General features: G+C 36.3%; 1 protein-coding gene across 4 annotated transcripts in view; it reads right to left on the reverse strand.

Annotated features, from left to right (window-relative positions):
- LOC149779083 (phosphatidylinositol N-acetylglucosaminyltransferase subunit C-like) overlaps positions 1-15,568 on the reverse strand; it is a 246,470-nt gene that overhangs the window by 204,164 nt on the left and 26,738 nt on the right. For 2 of the 4 annotated variants that reach the window (XM_089939634.1, XM_089939636.1), the window contains exons 6-7: positions 14,752-14,918; positions 13,566-14,233 (exon numbers count right to left, since the gene is read on the reverse strand). The exons of 1 other annotated variant lie outside the window; for it this stretch is intronic. In XM_089939634.1, the coding sequence (XP_089795760.1) occupies positions 14,191-14,233; positions 14,752-14,918 (210 nt within the window). In that variant the 3' untranslated portion in view covers positions 13,566-14,190. Of the gene's footprint in view, positions 1-13,565; positions 14,234-14,751; positions 14,919-15,568 lie in introns of those variants that run through there. One more of the 4 variants, XR_016415570.1, reaches the window with a different exon arrangement.

Below are 15,568 nucleotides of genomic sequence, written 5' to 3' on the forward strand. Positions count from 1 at the left end.
ACGCGTTTGCAAATCTTCGCAGAAACTTTAGAAAAATTAATGGAACCGCAGAGGAATTCTTCGGCACTCCGCTCACCGTTGACGCAAAACTTTCTGATATCAAAACCAATATTGACACAATCAAGAAAACACTCGAAGATATCGTATGTGGGATTCCTGAGATCGTTAAAAAATTAATCTCATTAAAATTCCACCCGGAGTTACTCCTGGGCATATTACCAACATATTATACACGGTATCATCGGGATTTGCAACGTGGTCACAGCAAAATAATACTATCAAATATACCGCAACAGTCACTGGAGTGTATAGACTGTCTGTGTTCAGTGCTGAAAAATTTGAGATATTTACAACATATATTTGGAGGCAATCCACCGACAAGTTTTCCGGGGTTGTGACTATTATATTAAATAGCGGGACCGAAGAAACATTTATATTGGAAGCAGCCGATAAGAAATTAACCGCAACATCTTACTGGTGGTGTTTGGAATTTGTAGCTGAAACACCTCAATTGGTTACTGCGTAAAATAATAATGTCAACGACAACATCGACGACAGAGTTAAATGTCGAGCAATATAGATACGATCAAGTACGCAAATGGCAATCAGAGTTAAAAACCCTCATCGACAAATACACAACAAAAGTAGAGAAATATAAGCGACTAGCAGTCATTGTAGATGTTGCAGTATACTCGGTATCCGCGTTAGTTGCGTCCACCGGAGTAGTATTATCAGTGCTAACGCCAGTAACAACTGCAATCGCAGTAACTATATGCGTTTCATCATCAGCGGCAATCGCAGGTGTTTTTAATATAATCGCGAAAGAAATATCAACGTGCACGAGCACAAAATTGCACGATTATTTCACGCGGCTAAACACAGCAGCAGCGGCATACTCAAAATTTTCGTCGCAGATATCATCAAGCCTCGACGAAGAAATAATATCAGATTTCGAATTTGCGTTAATGGTTAAGACATACGCAGACTGCAAGCAGTCCGAGTCCCACCATTTGAAAACAACGAAGATGAATAACGACAGAATTACTTCGGCAGATAGTCGCAAATACAACTCCGGTAAAAACTTCAATGATAACAGCAAGCTCGAACAAACCTGAATTCAGTATTAATTTTCCAACTCCGATTCCGGTAAACGAGATCGCGCTGGCACAGTTACGAGTATACCACAGTTGGCCCAAAATCAAAATCATTTGGCTGATTACCAGCGAATAATTCGTTTGTGTTTGCAAGCAAACATAAACAGGATGGTACACCCGACTGGAACGTTGTTGGAATACCAACCGAGAGCTATCAAATCGAGGAAATCAATGAAGAATTACAACGTCGAATAAAAAATGTCACCGGGAAGAAATCTAAAATAACAATAACCGTTCATGAACAACGCTGTCTTCTGCAATCGAAATAAACTCTCCCGACTACGCTGTGGATATATATCAATCTTCGATCAGAACAGTGTTAGGCTGGCCTGAAGTTCCACCACCGACATCACCGCATCCATCTGAACCAAAAAGTCTGATTATGCCACGGATAAACAATCATATCACGATATTATCCTGTCATATACAGATCGTTTACTTAACATAAAAAATGCAATGGCGGGTGTTCATTTTATATTCGACGATAGGACTGATAATGCATCCTGGTATTTTTTATAAAGACACGAGCGATGGGTCACTTCAAAGTATGAATATTATTCAACTATATGAAATTGTTGAATATTTTACAGAAATTAATCGAAAACATAAACAACAACTACAGCGACTACGGCAAAGTTTTCAAGAACATCTTTTTGATATTACAAGTTCACGCAGCGAAATCATCACGCGGATTGAATATTAAATCAGCTTGTATCCGACATGGAATATATTAACCGGCGAGTAATCGAGGTATTAATTAATATTAAAGCGATAAGCATACCAGACAAACAGAAATTTTTAACTGCATATTCGATAAAAGAAGCTGATTTACCGAATTATAAATTTCCTGGCTATAAAGCAACCGAACAAAAAAAATCAGTCAATGATATCATCGTTGAGTTCTTTCCTGATATACTCGCATAATTGAGAAAAACACTACCACTGGCAACTATCCTCAGACACAACAATGGCCCAGAAGGGCAAGGACGACATGTATCCCCCGAAATCGTAAATATAACCCTGTGGTCGCGGTCAGTCTTGTGTGTGATGTAATTGATGGCAGCTACAGCACGGACACGATAGTTTCAAATCAAGCCCAGCTAGCATTTGTTCTTTATTCATTCGCACCAAAAGATCCACCTGGATTTCTGATTGTGCAAGAGCCGATCAATTCAGTCTATCTACGATGTCATAATCGTTTGTTATCAAGAATAAATTTCAAACTAACTGACAAGTCCGGCCACTTGTTGGATTTGAGGAATAAGATCGTTAATATTAATATACTTGTGCTATCCAAGAAATTTTCGATCTTAAGGATCTCATTCAAGAAAACAGTACAAAAAAAAATAATTCCCCTGACAGTCAAGGTGGATTTTTTTTACTGTCGCTCAAAATTATAAGAAATTTATTTTTTTACTGAAAATCTGTCGAATTTCTCAACGTTGAAGGGGCAATAGGTAGTCAAATTCTTGTAAATCGACTGATTTCTCAACGTTGAAGGGTAGTTAGGTAGTCGAAATCGTGTAAATCGACCGATTTGTTAAGTTTCAAGGGTATTTAGGTAGTCAAAATCATGTGCATCGACTGATTAAACAAGCAAGTATAATAATTTTGTTTTTGTGCACTAGCAACAAGAAAAATATTTTATTTATATATATTTTGTGCACATCGACTGATTTGCTAATTAGGAAAGTATTTAGCTAGTAAAAATCATGGAAATCGTCGGATTTGCTAATTCTGTTAGGGTTATTACTAGTAAATGTTATGGAAATTGACCGATTTGTTAATTCTGGAAGTATTTAGCTAGTAAAAATCGTGAAAATGCAGCAATTTTCAGTGAAAAACAAAATAAATAATATAATATTGCCAGTGAAAAACAAAAAAAAACATATTGAAATCTGTAGTAATCAGTTTTTTACTTTCGATTTCATTTCCACTTACTTACTTGATTTCTACGCACAAGTCTAACTTTCGTTTTCGGTCGCTTCACGATCTGACATAATTGTTCTTAATTGCCTTACGCAAGAATTAATTATTTCCTTTGCTTCGTATTCAAGAGATAATTCCGATCTAATTTTTTCAATTGCACGAGAAAACGAAACAAATTCTTTTATTCGCGTTTCTTCTACTGTGTCTAGTAATTGCCACATAGCCGTCTGAATTTTCTTTATAAATCTATATTGTGATGGCAGAATATACCACTCTTCATGTTTAGCCTCTTGCAGTGTTTCAAAGTCAGAAACGATTTTTTCAGGATTTAGTTCATCAGATATATTTTTACCGTCATGTTCTAATTTTGTAATAGCAACAATTACATCATTGATATGTTCGTAATTCAATATACCGAATATTATATATTTAAAAGAAAAATATTTTAGACCAAAAATAAGCAGTAGCTATGATGAAAGGTTGTTGCGCAATCTCGGAAAGGGAATTCAATAACTGACTTTTACACAATCTTTGCAGAGCTATCACAGTTATCGGCATCTACATAGCTTCCAAACCGGTATGAAAAAGCTGATTTGGTCACTTTATTTGCAACACATCGGACCGAATGTGAGTGAATACCGAAATGCTCGCCAGCCGCGTTCATTGACTGAAAATTATCTCTTCACCGGTTGATATATTTAAAGATTTAACCACTCTCTTTCCAATGCCCTTAAACCGACCACGTGCAGAATTCTCGCGTTGTGTGATAGCTTGTATATTTTGAAGAGAATTGGTCTTATGGTTTCCGTCAATATGATCGATCACAAGACCATCTTTGATCTCTCCAAAGAAAAATTCGAATATAAAACGATGACAGTGATAACTTTTCTTCCCAACGGTAAATCTAAGATAACCATTATTATTAACAACACCAACTGGTTTCTTCAGCCTGCAATTTCTAATCACTCCATTACGATTTGCTTCTTAATCCTTGATGATGGGATGTCTGACAAATTCTTGATTGTATATTATTATACAATAATATATTTGTCTAATCCTCTTCACGTTTTATAACTCTGTCACTGTCAGAGTCAGGGTCATTATTTTTTTATCATAATATCTTTTGAGTTCCCTGTATCGCTTACCACCACAACGAGCACATAACCGTATCTTGCCCCAGACTCCGACACCACATCGGAGACATGGTATTGGTCCCAAGCTTCCATTACGAACACATTGTGAATGTTGCCCGCAGAATTCTTTTACGCAGGATTTGCCACATGGAGTCACAGATCCTACCTTAAACCATTTACATTGATTCATCATATATAATATTTTTTATTTAAATGTTTGTCTTAATTATATATAGATGAGTTTGAGAGATTATGCAGAATCAAGCCCTGGAAAGCTTCTAGATTCGATCTTGACAGACTAACCCTTGACTCGCGGAGGCGAGCTCTGACTGATCTGTTTGATATTGTCAGAGATGCCAAAAAAGAATTTAATGATGACTGAGCATCTCACGTGTGGTCTACATTCAAAATTATATGAGACGACTCTGTCACTGATGCTACAATGAACGATACACGAGCGAAAACGATTATCGATTACCCCAATCAGAAATATCTTCTCAAAATAAAGTGTATTGTGCATGCAGATTCCGATACGTGGATTATCCATGACAAACGTGATCCTGTCCTTGCTAATGGAAAAACCGCTGTGTTAAGTAAAGATTCCAAACCAGGAATGTTGACTGGGATTGACAGACGCTCGATCGTATCCTGTGACTGCGGTTGTTTATGGAATTTATCAACTAAATGATAGACCTAACATTAATGATCTTGCCGCGATGAGATTTTCATCATTGAATTGTGTAGCCGAGCGAGTAATGGAACATTTTAAAAATGCGAAACGTGGAAACGGTTTAACCGATCTGCGACGTGAAAAAATAGCGAAGTGGGCTGAATCGGTCAAGGATACAGGAGCGTCAATAAACGATGTCGATGAGTTATCAAGTAAATTAAAATTTCCTATGGTAGTAAAAACGTTAACGGGAGAGGTTTTATATGAATCAGCGAATAAGGGAAATGGAACACCAATTGAAATTATTGATCATAACGCTCACGCTTGGACCTCCACGGTAATAATATTTCCACGAGATCGTGTCGTGAGATATTACTCGTCAGAGAACTCTGGGGGTGGAATGTTCGATGCTTTCAACCGGATAAGTAAAAACGATCCCGTGTCAGTGTGACTGTTTAAGAGTACTGAAGATGGTGAGTATGATCAATTTGTAAGACCCAACGGCGATTTATATCGCAAAGAATCTCTGCATGAAGAAATGAGAAAACTATCGGAAAAATATTCAGAAAATACTGAGCAATTATTAACAAATTGTTTTACAGTTTCGTCAGTTGCTGCCCATGCCGCGAGAGAGAGAGAATTTCATGGAGACCAACACGCGCTGAGTTCCTCGAAGATGTTCAGTTAAGTTGTATTGAATATGAACATGGCGATTTGTGGAATACCGAATATAACTACAAGGATGTCATATCGGTGGATATGGCTGCGTGTTATCCGGGAAGTTTTCGCGGGATGGGCGAGTGTAACGAATACTTTAAAAGATGTGGTCATCCTTGCCATGAGATGGTAAGATATCAATTAATGGTCCATTACCCAATTTTTCCCTGACAGGATTCGCTCATGTAGTGTCGGTTGAATTCGCTATGAATCTTCATCAGTGCTGTTATGTTTGGTTTGGCAGACACTTCTCGGAGAAACATTGGGCGCCAATAGTGTTATTACGATATATGATCGACAATAAAATATTGATATCGTTGACAGTCAGTGAAGCAATTATATCATATCGGAAGCAGACTTCGGTTTGGTTACCAACACCAGAGCGTATCAGTCTTGATGAGGTCATCAAACAATATATGCGCGGGAATGTCCAAACGTTCCTATTGATGTCATCGTCGATAATGCTCCTAATATTTTCAGGATTAAACTCAGCAACAGTGAAAAAACCGCAAAAGATCTCGGTAGAAAAATAATTGGTAAATTTGTTCAGGGTGGTGCATATGATCATAAACGGCATCACTCACGATTGATTATGGATGATGTTGAATGAGATTTTATAATTGCTGATGCCGCTGAAAGAAATATATTTTGTAATCGGGAAGATTCTTACTTGTCTGACGGAACACGGTTGGTTACAATTGTTAGTTACACTGATGGAGAATTTCCTCAGTATACACATTTAAGATCTTCAATGTTAGCCTATGTTTCTATAAATTTGCTATCAATGATAAATAGATTTTCTCACACCACAGTTAGAGTTGCAACAGATTCATTTTACTTAAATTAAACATATTCAGAATTACTGGCTCATTTCACAATCAATGATGAATCATGGGGTTCGTGGAGAATAAAAAGGAAATGTTACATTGTTATTGTGAATCCGCGGATGTTGCGGTTAAAGATAGTTATTATTGCGACCAGATGTCAGAATTATCGTCGGAGCCATCCGTGTATGATCCAGTATCCAGACACAAACGGTTTATTTGAACGGGCCGGGAGTTCTGGTAAGACAACTCGGGTAATCGAATTATTTCGACAGAAACACGATGATATAATTGTGCTAACACCAACACATAGACTTGCCAGGGAGATGAAACAACGAGGAGTTAATTCTTGTACTTATCACAGCTTTTTCAAATACAGCGGCAGTGTGTGGACTCCTGATCGAATGGGAGAAAAATATGTTCCAAAGATCGTCATTTGGGATGAAGTGTGCACAGTGTCATTGGAAACACTAAAAACATTTCTCGATTGGTTGTTATTGAAAAATACAGCTGTGATAATGTGCGGTGATCACGGTCAACCACCGTCATTTGTTGGTCCATCTCCACGCGATTGGTTGAAGAATTTTGTTGATTATTACTCGGAGATAACTAATGACTATAGATCTCTTGATGCAGAATTAAACGAGTTCAAGAAATTAATCAGACTGCAAACAAATAAAATTCAACGTGAAATAGCGCGTAAAATAATTTCAGAAACTTCTATGAAAGACTTTTGGGAAACATGGAGACCAAACGATTTAATAGTGGCAAGTAGAAAGATAGTCAGAGACACACTTCAACAGCGGTTGTTTCAGTTACACAAAGAGAAATTCCCAACATTGCCAGTGCCGCTGTGTTATCGACCAACTGATATGCGACGGCAGAATATTGCCGCTGATATACCAGGACAGTCAGGGATACAGAATCTTGTGTTGAATGATATTGTCGCAGTTGATGTCAATGTTACTGAAGATGCGCTGCACGCTGACCAATCTCCGTGGATGCTAGGATATGAGATGACGATTCACTCATTACAAGGACCGACTATCACTGACACATTTGTTTGGATCGTTGATGATCGCATCAAATGGTCGAACTTAGTTTACTTAGCGGTGTCCAGAGTTAGAAGAATATCTCAACTGCGAAGGATTATCCTAGATGAGTCCATGACCGATAAAATTAGCGACAATGACTAGCGTGACTGTGATATAATAAGAAAAAAGTTAGCTGGTTATAAACAAAGCGACAAAAAATAGAAACACGACTTTGATCTCGATGTTGAATTTATTAACACGCTGAAACAACAGCAGAATAATCACTGTACGAGCTGTAATTATGTAATGTTATGGCAGTATTCGAGTAAACACCCAAGACAATTTATCGTAGACAGAAAAGATAACCGTCTTGGTCATACACGAGAAAATGCGATGCTGACCTGTCTTGAATGTAATCGACGTCAGGGCGCTAGTTAAATGATCTGGGCGGTAATTGTGTGTCTTTGGGAATTACTTGTAATTGCTCAAGTGTAAATCCACGTTGAGGAGCAGTTGAATCCAGTCTGTATATTGCTGGTCTACCAGTAAATCTTGTTACGTTAGATATCTTGCTTGTGGTATTACTCCAAATAGGATCAGTCGCTCTTTTTTTACCACCTTCTAGTTCACCGGATTCATATAAATATCTCACAGTGTCATTACCCAGCACTGGCTGTGTTGAAAAATCACGTCGTTGTATGGGTATATTCTTTTTGGTAATTGCGTTAAGAGGTTTCATGTTGGTTGTTCGAGTAATTTCATTATTTAATGCAGTTATCACGCTTGGTAATCTTGCAACCCATTCACGAGATCTTTTATCTTGAATGAATTCCTTCACATACTGATATCCAAATAACCACTCAGCAAGTGTTCGATTAATTCGTTCAACAATTGCCTGATCGCGATGAATCTCAGTATGTCCTCGTCTGATGGTGACGTTATGTTGTTTCATCAGCGATAATACTGCACCCTGAAAGTTTTGCCAGGATCAACTTGTAACAGCTGTGGCCATTGCAAGGGTCCACATTGATAAATTTGTTTAAACGCAGAAGCTACTTCAGTTGCTGTCTTTGTTGACAACGGTTCTGCTTCTTTATATCTACTTGCAACGTCAACTACAGTTAGCACATACATGTATGTTATTTGACATCTTTGGATTTTAACGGTATCATGTGGTAGAAATAATATATCAGCTTGATGAACTTCATTAGGAACACTAACATCGAAATGTGCAAGGTGAATTTGTTTAGGTGGTGGTAGTCAAATTTGTCATATTGCCTGTTTGGATAACCATTTTCTAGCAGTAACACGTGTGAATTTTGCTGCTTCAGCGAGTTTACTAATCGCTGCGGTGTCCTTCCAGTATCCTGTTGGGAATAATAAATCGATTCCATTTATAAATTACCAGCACCTAATTTACCTTTCATTGCAGATTGTATTAACCAACTAGCTAACCTTTCCTTGAAAGATTTATCAGTGATGGAATTTAGCGCGTGAATTAATTTTACACCTGCGAGATGTCGCTGCTGCAGATCCTTACTTTTATAAGCTACATCAATAGCATTTATTGGTTCCTCGCCTGGTTTTGATTGGTTTTGGCTGTCAAGTCTGATCTCAAGTCGGGTTCCAGGCCCACAGTAATTATATCCTGGAAGATGTTTTTCTCCTGGATATTTAGCCCATGGAGTTCCAGGTAATTTTCCTCATTTTGCTGCAATATCACCTCCATGTTGCTTTTTTATTTACTTGACTTTGGCTTATCGCCCAAGGGAATAAATTTAAATTTTTTTGTACCGCATCGTTCACACTTACCCGTAACCGCTGATCTGTTATTTTTTATTGTAATGGTTGTTAGATCACATGTTGGGGTACGCGCCCTGCATTTCACACAATATAAATCCATATTCTTTTTATATATTTTCTATATGGAAATCACTGACTTTTCTGCAACAAGGAAACAAGAACAAGTTAAGCATCATGCAGAATTCTGTTCGTATGAATATTATAGGCCCATCTGGAAGTGGTAAGACGCAGTTGTTACTTAATTTAATAATAAAGTGGATGAAGTGGGATAACTTAAGTTGTATTTGGTAGCACTTTCAGTTGATGATCAACGATGCTACGATGTAATAAAGGATTTTAATTAAAGCGAAAAATCGTTAAATGAGAACGGAGATGATGTTGTTGAATTTATCACTGATATTAATGAAGCATCAAGTATTGATGATATTTATGGATTTATTAATAATTTGGTTGTTTACGATGATGTAATATTGGATAAACAATCAAATCCAGCTAGGATATTTTCCAGAGGTAGACATAAAAACACAGATGTGATTTATGTAACCCAGCGGTATACACAAATTCATAAAGTGATCAGGGATAACTGTAATATTCTTACTGTGTTTAACGGAGCTGAGACTCACACGTTACGAAATATTCATCAGACCTGGTGTAGCGGTGATATGGATATAAATAAGTTTAGAAACTTCTTTTCATGAGCGCAAGCAACCCTGCACGGATTTGTAACAATAAACTTACATGATCCTCGAGCACGATACCGAGTCGGTCTTGATACAATTTTTGGATAATAGCAGCATAGAGGGCGCGCCTCCAACTTGGCACCGACACTATCACCTTTTTCCTTCGGGGTATCGCTGGTAATCGCGATAACCAGTAAGTGAGGTTGGCGTCTATTAAGTTCGGCAAACAACGTCAACTTATGTCCGATACTGAGAAATTATCGAGATTGTTGCGATCTCCCAGGAAGTCGTATTTTGCGAAAATACTGGTGAACCAATTAGAGCTTGTCCACCCTCTCTGCTGCTCATGAAATATGGTAGGTGATATGTCATGATCACCCAAGTATAGTTCATGAAAAGGTACACACAAGTCTTGACAGGATTAATAGATGGTCCATTTGCATGCCCCATTCAAACTATGTAAATCTAAATATGGCTTCAAATCTTTTTTCTCTTAATTATTTCAACATGATGTGATTTGTATGCTTGTAACTACGATATTGTTACTTTGAACTTGTGTAGTTTCACCTAATAAATGATTCAAGAGTTTACCTCTTAATTTTAAATTTTTTATGAATGTTGGAACCATAACAGCAATACAAATTAGTTATCATATAGAGAATGAATAAAAAGGTGTGGAAATAAAGCAGTACCACTTCTCTAGTTCAGTGCAAGATCATCAGACAAGTATCTATTTTGCTAAATTGGTAGATTTAATAGTACATAAAGTACATATTACAAATATTATAACTGTAAATCTAATGATTATCAAGTAAATTAAGATTATTAAGCGGAAGCCATACATAAAATTGTAAATGATTATGTAGCTAAAGTGCAAATAACCTTACATCAAAAATCTATTATATATACTCACTTATAGGTAGAGGCCAACTGCAAACAAACATCATAGACCTTGATCTGCCATAGCATTATGCAACAGCAGATTTGGGTTTATGCAGTTTGCATTTGGACCTGACTAACATACAAGTATATACAGCAACTAAAGTGTGATGAATAGACAGACAGACAACAGTAATGTGATATATTTCTTCTTATATTTTTGACAGGCCATGCAGTGTTGTCATATCCATCAATCCACATTTATGGTGGGCACAAAAAATTTTCATAGGTTTATAACCTTACTAACTCCAAAAGTTACAAATCTGCATCTGTAAGAGTGATGGCGAATATAATTAACACAACTCTGTAATAAAGTTAACATACACAGTGTTCCAGCAAGCTTTATTTAAAGAGGTGCTGAGATATGCCCATAGTTCAGAGTGCCAATCAATGTTATCATTCTATCCTTTCTTTTTTATGCCTAATTGGTCATTACCTGCAACCCTTTCTCCATCAGCAATGTTAAATTTTATTTGAATCTTTGCATATTCATAAAGTATAGTAAATACATTGGCTTTCTTCCCTGTTATCTGTTCATTTGCACTGGATGATTCCCAGGCAATGGCAAAGAGCATCGATGACACTGCCAATTCTGTCAACAACATACCCACAGCCAAATGATTCAAGTCAATAGCTAATATGGCTAATGAAAATAGCCTAGGTAACAGAGTTCTTAACATATGTATGTGTTAGTTGCAAACGGTTCAAACATCAAAATGAATCAATCATTCTACTCTAGTGTATGTTACTCATAAAAGTGAAGAAAGTTTAAAGAGTTTTTTTGCATCAGCATGTCTTAGATACAAAATGGCTTTTATAATTAATAGTAAAATCATTCAGCAAAGAAAGATTTATAAGGTCATAATGTGTTATGTTGTTATGTATATCTATAATAATTTTAATTTTTATTCATAACTGTAAATTGTTGTAATTTTCTTTAGTTGAAATGTACATGCATAGGTTCTATTTTAAGATAATAAATAATGTAGTAAAATTGCATGGGATCTATACATATATACCTATGCATGTGTTGCCAATTACTAATAATAAAATTATTAGTAAATATGTTTACAAGTTTTAGGTTTTTTCACATTGGTCAGGTGGTATCTTAGAAGAATTAAGTTAGTTCCCAATGGAAGGATTAAATCATGGGAGTTCTTTATGATGTTGGAGATCTGCAATTTGTCGCATAGTAGTAGTGATAATATGCAGGTTTTATCTTTTGCACCTCTATATAAGTTGCTTGGGCTGGGCTGTTTTCTTATTTGTATTTCTTGTGTTCTTGTTGTACATCAAATCTAATGACATATTTGTGTTGCATTCAGATATTATTTGAGAGGAAAAACATTTCTTTGGACTATTCAGTGGAAAAAGAAAGTGCTCATTGAATAAAATAATATTTTGGAACTTTTGTGAATTATTCAAAGGAGTTCTGGACAATGCCATTTTGAAGCATGGGGACTGTTGGTGGACCAGCATATTCTTGAATCTGAAATTTATATGGAACATTTTGGGTTTTTATTATTATTAGAACTTATTAAGGATTTTATTTTGGATTCAAATCAGAATACTGAAAGTTCCCCTTACATTTTCAGTTTATAGCATTGATAATTAAATTGTTTATTGAGTTTTACAAAACTTGCAAGTTCTACTTCTTTCTGTTACTTAGTTTATGACCACATAGTCATAACAGTTATTATGCATAATAATATTGATAAAGCCAAGATAACAACTGTCCAGGCAATGCTACTCAATGCCCAACTTCGGTGGTCAGGGCATCTCATCAGAATGGATGGCATCCACGTGCCAAAACAGATCTTCTTTGGAGAACTGGCACACAGCTGAACAAACCAAGGCTGACCATGCATGCACTATAAAGACACTCTGAAGGACAGCTTAAAATGGTGCAACCTCAAACCAACAGCACTAGAAAGAACAGCACATGACTAAATCTGTAGGCTTGCCCTCACCCACAAAGTATCAACTGACCATGAAAATGAACACCAGAGCTAGGTGAAGGCAACCCAGGAGCATTGTCACAGGTCAGGTTCCAGCCCCTGTAAGAACCGCCTTTCTTCCATCTGTCATCGACCATGCCAGTCAAGACTGTTACCACAGAACCATCTCCATGCCCACACATGATTGCACAGAACCCGTCCTTCCTCAGACTCAAAGGACTACCATTACAATATGAACTAGTATTAATACATATTTGTCTTGTAGTAAAAAATAAATCTTTTCATTATTAAATGAAATCTTTCTATTAAATGTTTCTAATTTTAATAAAATAAAAAACTGTTATACTGTATTTTTGTATGATCATTTTTATGATACCTTTAAGAACATGCAAGGTGCCCAGAGGTGCTCTTTAACTTATGCCATTTTGCCTTTTTGGAAACCTTTATTTTCTGGTCCTGGCTGGAACAATACATACATATGCTCTCATAAATTGATGGACAGGACCACATTTTTCCAATTTCTTCAATAATTGGAAGTTACTTTGTCAGGTATAACTAGATCTCACTACAAATGTGCATGCTGTCTTATTCTTTAGTAGCAGTATCAATGCTATGTAATTTTTTTGTACACACCTGTGGATATAACTTGAACCTTGAGATACAATTACCATGGTCTGTACCTATGCTTCAAGGAAGTGAAGAACCAAATATAAAAGACAAACAATGTGGGAACATGCTGTTTTAATTCAGATTTCTATATAAGGATAACCTGTTGTGTCAAGTCTTTACTGAACAGTATTAAGCCAGAAACTCTTACCAGTAGTACTTTTTCTTCTTGGATTGTTTATTATATATTTAGAAGAAAGGCTTGTGTACTTTCCCCTTTACAGCCTACATGAATCAGGTTACTTCCTTTTGAGAACTATAAATATGATGGCTTCTAAATTGGGACATTCCACTGTGGTCGCATGGAAATACGGAAATACATCATTGCAGCCCACTGTAGTATGCAAATTCCATCATAAAACCATCACAGTTCAACATCTGAGATCATAATTCCACATCAAAAAGCTTTCTCAATTGTTGTCACACCTTTTCAGAAATGCATCATAGCAGTCACGTGCATAACAGTATGCAAACTCCATCATCATTACTCAAAAATCAGCATTTTAGATCAGAACTGCATTTCTGACACTTGGCTTTCTAAAATGCTATCAACTTTTCAAATACATTGTAGTAATCTGTGGAAAGGGCCTGACTCAAGTGATTCATTGGCATACTCTATTCTGATCCTTGTAAAAAGACATATTTCAGTAGTCCATCAGTGATTGGCATTCAGTACTGTTTCATCAATCATTTATTGTGGCTTCATCCCACGGTCCGTAAATGTTGCTGGAAATGGAGAATGTTACAAATCAAACCATGATCTTATTTTTTAAACAACAAATTTAATATGAAGATTAGTTTATAGATGATTACAAAGTATTTTATGCAATGGAGTACCAACTTGACAGCAATGAGGAAGAACAATGTATTAATCATTAGGAATAGCACATAAAAATTATCTGTGATAGAATTAGAGACAACTCTTCATATGTAATTTGGATAACTTAAAGACAAAAATGAAAGGCCAAAGAGACACAATCTATTTGTGCTGATCTGTCTGTAAAGAAATCATGATTTTCATTGGTTCATAAAGAAACATAACAGTTTTAAGCTGTGTGATCTTTGAATATAAGTTTTTTTTAGGGTGTAAAACTAATTTTAATTATGTAATATTGTCCAGCTACTATTAACAACTTATGTTCCTTTCAAATCTTAGCTTCCAGTGCTAACTGGAGAAGGCAATAATTAGCTTTCACTGAGGACAAAAGTTTAAGAAAAGGAAAGCAATGCAATAATCAACTTACTTTTTATAAGGTTGCAGACTAGTCAGCCAGGCTGGGCACACAAAGTTGATAAACAGGTGAACCAGTCCAAACAAGATGGCTGCCGGAGTGGATACAGTGAACAAAGCCAGAAATGTGAATATTCCCAGCAGAGCAGTCAAAAGTGGCTGAGAAGCTGGAATAATTTGCTTGAAAAGACAAAAATAATGAAAATTTAACTTTACCATTTTTCTCTTTCTTTCTATACTTCTAAAACCATGTGTTTTAATTTACATTAGGCAAATAAATCTGAAAATATAACACTGTAACATTAAAAGCAAATATGATCATTTAGGTTAAGTTACCTATTGAAACAAGTGTTCTAGAGAAAACGTTTTCCCTCAATCCAATGCATGGTGCAGTTTTCCTATGGGACAAAGTTAGATGGGATATGCCTATCTCATACATGTACACACCTGCATGAATATGACATCATTTTGTTTATGTCCAGGAGGATGTTTGAAAAAAGAAAATTTTTTATTTGCATTTACGTCAGATAAGTAAATGCCACCCTTGATTAAGAATTTATTCATCAGAAATTCGGCAATCCCGCCCTCTGGCCTTCAAAATTCTCTCCCTCACGCTTGCTTTCCCTATCCCACATGTGCATGTGATGCATTATAACAACCCTGCCAACAAACAACTATGATGTGCCAGTATGTTTTAAGACTCCACAAGTTTTTACATTAAATTTTAAAAATGCCATCATGCCACTGACATTGCTGCCATCCTCACCAGCTAAGCTATAATGCTCAAAAGGATTAATTTTGGGAAATAACATTAGTGATTGGAACCAGCT

This window comes from Sinohyriopsis cumingii, chromosome 17 (assembly GCF_028554795.1).
Source record: "Sinohyriopsis cumingii isolate HCF-2022 chromosome 17, ASM2855479v2, whole genome shotgun sequence".
NCBI classification, from domain to species: Eukaryota; Metazoa; Mollusca; class Bivalvia; order Unionida; family Unionidae; genus Sinohyriopsis; species Sinohyriopsis cumingii.